Source organism: Limulus polyphemus, unplaced genomic scaffold (genome assembly GCF_000517525.1).
Source record: "Limulus polyphemus unplaced genomic scaffold, Limulus_polyphemus-2.1.2 Scaffold837, whole genome shotgun sequence".
In the NCBI taxonomy this organism is placed as follows: domain Eukaryota; kingdom Metazoa; phylum Arthropoda; class Merostomata; order Xiphosura; family Limulidae; genus Limulus; species Limulus polyphemus.
This window is the reverse complement of record NW_013666447.1, coordinates 342,141-346,886: the sequence shown is the minus strand read 5'-3', so window position 1 is coordinate 346,886 and position 4,746 is coordinate 342,141. Positions and strand designations below refer to the sequence as shown.

Genomic DNA, 4,746 nt, shown 5'->3' with positions numbered 1-4,746 from the left:
TGGAAACACTCAACTAGCTGCACGGAGATTGGCAAGGATAGACTTTGATCAGCCACAAAACTCATAAACACGCTTAGTTTTCCTATTGCTTAAACCTTATACTGACTTGTCAAATATGATTTTGCCAACTGTTTGGGGCTTAAAGGATTCTTTTGCAATTCATTCGTTTGTGCAGCTTAAATCAATGACTTCGTTCCACGTTGAAATTTGAGCATGTTAGTCGTCAAGAAATAACTTAAACACCCACTCACCCCTGACAAGGGAACAGGTGGCTGATGAAAAAGGTGATATGGCAATCCTTGTTCTAGATGATGCTTACATCTATGTATAAAATAATAATAACTATGCATTCCAATGAAGTTACAGGATGCATAAACATCCGCCTTTGGATTATTACAGCCTTAAACAAAAAATCTTATGCTCGTGTACATGTTTCTGAAGATGGATTGTGTGATATCTGCAACAGCAAAACAACTTCGTTGTGCTTATAAGTCGTTGTTTGTCGATTTACTATTATATTAGCCTAACATGCTTCCATACACAAGCACCGTTTGTTCAGTATAACAGGATTAGATTACCACCGACATGTGGCGACATCTGTTGCGTAATATTCGATATATAAATTTAGATTTTTCTTATTATAAGATAGATTTATTACTTATTAACATAAAACTGTAAATTTATATTATTTCATTTCGATTGAGAATAGAAAAACATTAGTTTTATGAATCTCTGCGAATTCCTAGTCAGAATTAAGCGTTTTTTTCCCCTTTAAATATATAACTGACCAGAAGTGCTTTTGTAGGTTAGTTGTTCATTAGTTTTCATAACGATAAATTATTAAGATTTTAAGCTTATAGTGCACGATAATAACTGTTTCATTACAAATATCTGTATAAAACAACTATACTAATAAAAGGTTAAAAAATAACTTCGAAAAAATAGCTGTTATCAGGATTTATTACGTTTAGGACAAAATAGTTAACTACTATTCTCGGTATTAAAATATTTAAAAACATAAAATAATCTTTCACAATTTTCGACATTTTCACAAGCGTACGCTTTTTTTGTATTTCCCATAACCCCCCGAAAGCGTACACATAAAATGTTTTTGTTTTGAAACAGGTCTTATTGGATAGTAGACATTATAAATAGGCCACTGAGAAAAGGGAAGGAGTGTTTAAATCCACACAATTGGTCGAAATTACTGCTGGTGAATGCTTTAGTTATTTATTGGTGACAAATGGCGACCTATAGATGTTTTTCGAAAAGCATACACGTGTTCCTCCTCATCAATGTATGTTTGATACGCTCGTGAAAATGACGAAATGTTTCAACGACCCCTAAATATAATCTATCACAAAAAAAAAAACTTTTTTTGGTACAAGAGGAAAGTACTTGTGATAAAAACTTAGAGAAGTTAACTTATCTCTCAAGGCAAATTACAATCAAAGTCGATCGCCATCTCCCTAATTACCACCGTCTGTTAGACATTTCATAGTTTAAAAACATTTCACAAGAGAAAGAATATTTTTAATTCGCATATTATAACATTTGTAGATTAAAAACTCAGTCCTGAGTCATATATATATATATACGTGTGTGTATATATGCATATATATTTATGTATTGTGCTTAACGAGTATTTTTTAACAATTAAGAATGAGTCCAAGTTACGAGAATATTACGACTATTACCTTCCATGTAACGAAGTAAATGATTAATCAAATTTCAACACTTATTTATTTTGGATATTCGTACAAAGCTACACAAGAGATACCTGCTAAACTAGTGGGACGGAAGCCAGTTAACAGCACCCCACGACCAACACTTCGAGATACTTATTGAAATAGTAGGCATTGATTTTCACAGGTATAACACACCCAAGGCCCAATATGCTATATCACATAAAATATTACGTTTTTATATTAAATGTTTGATACGAGTTCCACAGTTCTGTTTAATAACACTAAAAATAACATTACATAGTAATACCAGAGTATTAACATTAATAAAATTAATAACAATCAGATATGTAAAGAATCAACATTACAAAAATTGTACAGCATACAAAGGTATTACAGATATATCAACAAACTTTCTAAAATAATTATGCTTCAGAAATAATCTTCAGGTGACCAGTTTACAAACGATACAACAAAAAAACTTTCATTCACAATACTAAACTACGAAAAAAGTATTATGAGCTCAGTTAGCACAACTGACCAGATTCATTCAATAGATCAAATTTCTGCTTAGCACCAACTATTACCAGCAACCCACAATCTCAAAATACTGTTTCTGTTAATAAAAGAATGCCACAAAATTAAAGTATACTAAATACGCAAAACCGCACTTCAAATACAAACAACGATAACTACTTATTTCATCATTCATTAGACAAGGTGTGAAAAGACCTAATTTGGCACATAAAATCAACATGCTCTGTCCAAAGCTTAGATGTTGAAGAAAAGTAGATCTAGATAACATAAAAAATGCACATTTCAAATACCTTTACACCAAATAACACCAGAATGGAAGAGGAAAAACCTGCTTTTTAAATACATATCCACAGTAGAACTAATACAACTAAAGAGTTTGTTTAGGTGCAAGGATTCAATTTATTACAAGAAACACATAGTAGCAAACAAGCTCATTTTTAGAGAGGAAATACCTAGGTATTCAGTCAACAAACACACACTAGAAACATATAATTCTATCAGGTATGAAAGCAGCATTCTATATAACCAGAGAAAACAAATAAAACAGGTATAAATTGTCTTTATGAAACACCTAAGCCCCCCCCCCCTTGACCTCTAACCTATTACCTTCAAAAGTTAATCAGGTCTAGTACTTTGTATGCAGTACCTTTTGTATAAGTTTGGTCAAAATTCATCCATTCAATCTTAAGATATCCTATCCACAAAATCAGAACAAATGGACGGACAGGGGAAAAAACCAACATGCCCCACTCTGCTTTGCAATGAGAGAATAATAAAATTATTATGATACCTAACATAAGGTAACATTTAAGCAAGTAAATCATAGTGTATTTATACATTAAGTGAAACAAGTACCTCAAAAAATATTCTCAACACAATTCTGAAGTTGTTTTTACATTTTTGTCAGACTGTCAGTAAACAACAGTGGAAGTGTTCTTAATTCCAGATTGCTGTGAATGGCTACAAGAAAGCTCATGTTGAAGCACTAATTTAGAGTCTCATATCCAGTAAGTTTCAGGGCATGACAGAAAATGGTACATTCTATACGATATTAGTGTCATACTCTACAAGTGCATGAAATTATTTAACATTTAGTTCATAAATGTAATTATCTGGGTAACTACAAACAATAATAATATTTGTTGCTTCAGAATACTGATATCCCTGGAAAGCTTCAGAAGACATCAACATACCGTAAGTGTACTAGTTTTGAATATAAGTGAAGCTGTGGGTAAAACAGCAGTGAACAATGTGGAAACTTCCAACATAACAACTATCAATTTCTGACACAAGTTTTATGATCATTGTATAATAGAAAAGTTAAGCCTACTTCAAACAATAACATCAAACACAATCACTAGTTTCAAAAAGGTTAGGTAGAAGTTTTAAAACTCTACATGTGAAGATTGGTGTGAGGACTGGAAATACACAATTATTTTTTATTTACTACACAACTTGAAATATATCTATTTATTAAAGGATATATATATATATATAATACCTCAACTCTATTCTTTTTCAAAACTATGTTTCCTTTTGTTTTACATACTTGTTAGGTTCTTAAAGTAACATACTAAGAGTCATTGAAATGTTTCTAATCATTGCATCATATAACATGTCAGAACTATATGGAAAACAATTTGTAAATACAACTAAAGTATTTTAAAAGAGTGAGACTACCTAAATCATTGATAAGAAATACTTCTTGTTATTACAGCTATATTTCAACCATCCTATTTGCAACCATCATCGGGCTTACGAGTAAAATTCCAAAATATGCATTTAAATACGGAATCATGCATTCTGTGATTGCATTTATGAAAATGTAACACAAAATAAAGTCCTATCAATGATGTAAGTAGTTTCACTCTTTTAGAAATATAATTCCTCTTGACTTTGAAAAATATATGTGACAACTAAAGTAATAAATAAAAACTAACAAAAACTGAAGTTTCAAAAACGACTAGCTAATACAAAAACAATAAAAATAAAATGAGACGGAGAATCTTGTACGTAAAAAGCTTTTCATGCAGAACATCACTCTCAAAAGATATATATAATTAAATTATCATATCACAACAATCCAGCTCTCTAGCATTATTTCTTGGATACAGCATACTAAAGCACTGATAACAAACTATTTAACACTATTCAACTTAATCTTTATGGTGACACTTCACTCTGAAAAGTTGGATTCCATTGCTGAGTAACTCTGATGAAAGTGGTACGTCGAGGAAGTTCCTTGAGTTTGGAAGCACCAGTGTACGTACAGGCAGATCTTAGTCCTCCCAAGATATCAAGGACTGTATGCTCTACATCTCCTTTGTAAGGAACTTCAACGGTTTTCCCTTCAGAGGCTCTAAAAACCCAATGATAAATTTTATTGTCTATTAAAATTCAAAATTAGAAAGACAGTAATACTGGAGGAAACAAAAGGATGACAATTACCAATTACCTCAAAATATTACTCAAATTAAGAGAATTTAATTTTTCTAAACAAGTTGCCACTGTGTTTACTACATGA

At 31.4% G+C, this 4,746-nt stretch overlaps 1 protein-coding gene across 1 annotated transcript in view; it reads right to left on the bottom strand.

The window, feature by feature from the left end:
• Positions 1-1,724: 1,724 nt before the first annotated feature.
• Positions 1,725-4,746, bottom strand: part of LOC106460801 (GMP reductase 2-like) — a 21,431-nt gene continuing 18,409 nt past the window's right edge. The window contains exon 7 of the mRNA XM_013920542.2: positions 1,725-4,581. Coding sequence (XP_013775996.1) covers positions 4,386-4,581 — 196 coding nt within the window. The 3' untranslated portion in view covers positions 1,725-4,385. The remainder of the gene's footprint in view (positions 4,582-4,746) is intronic.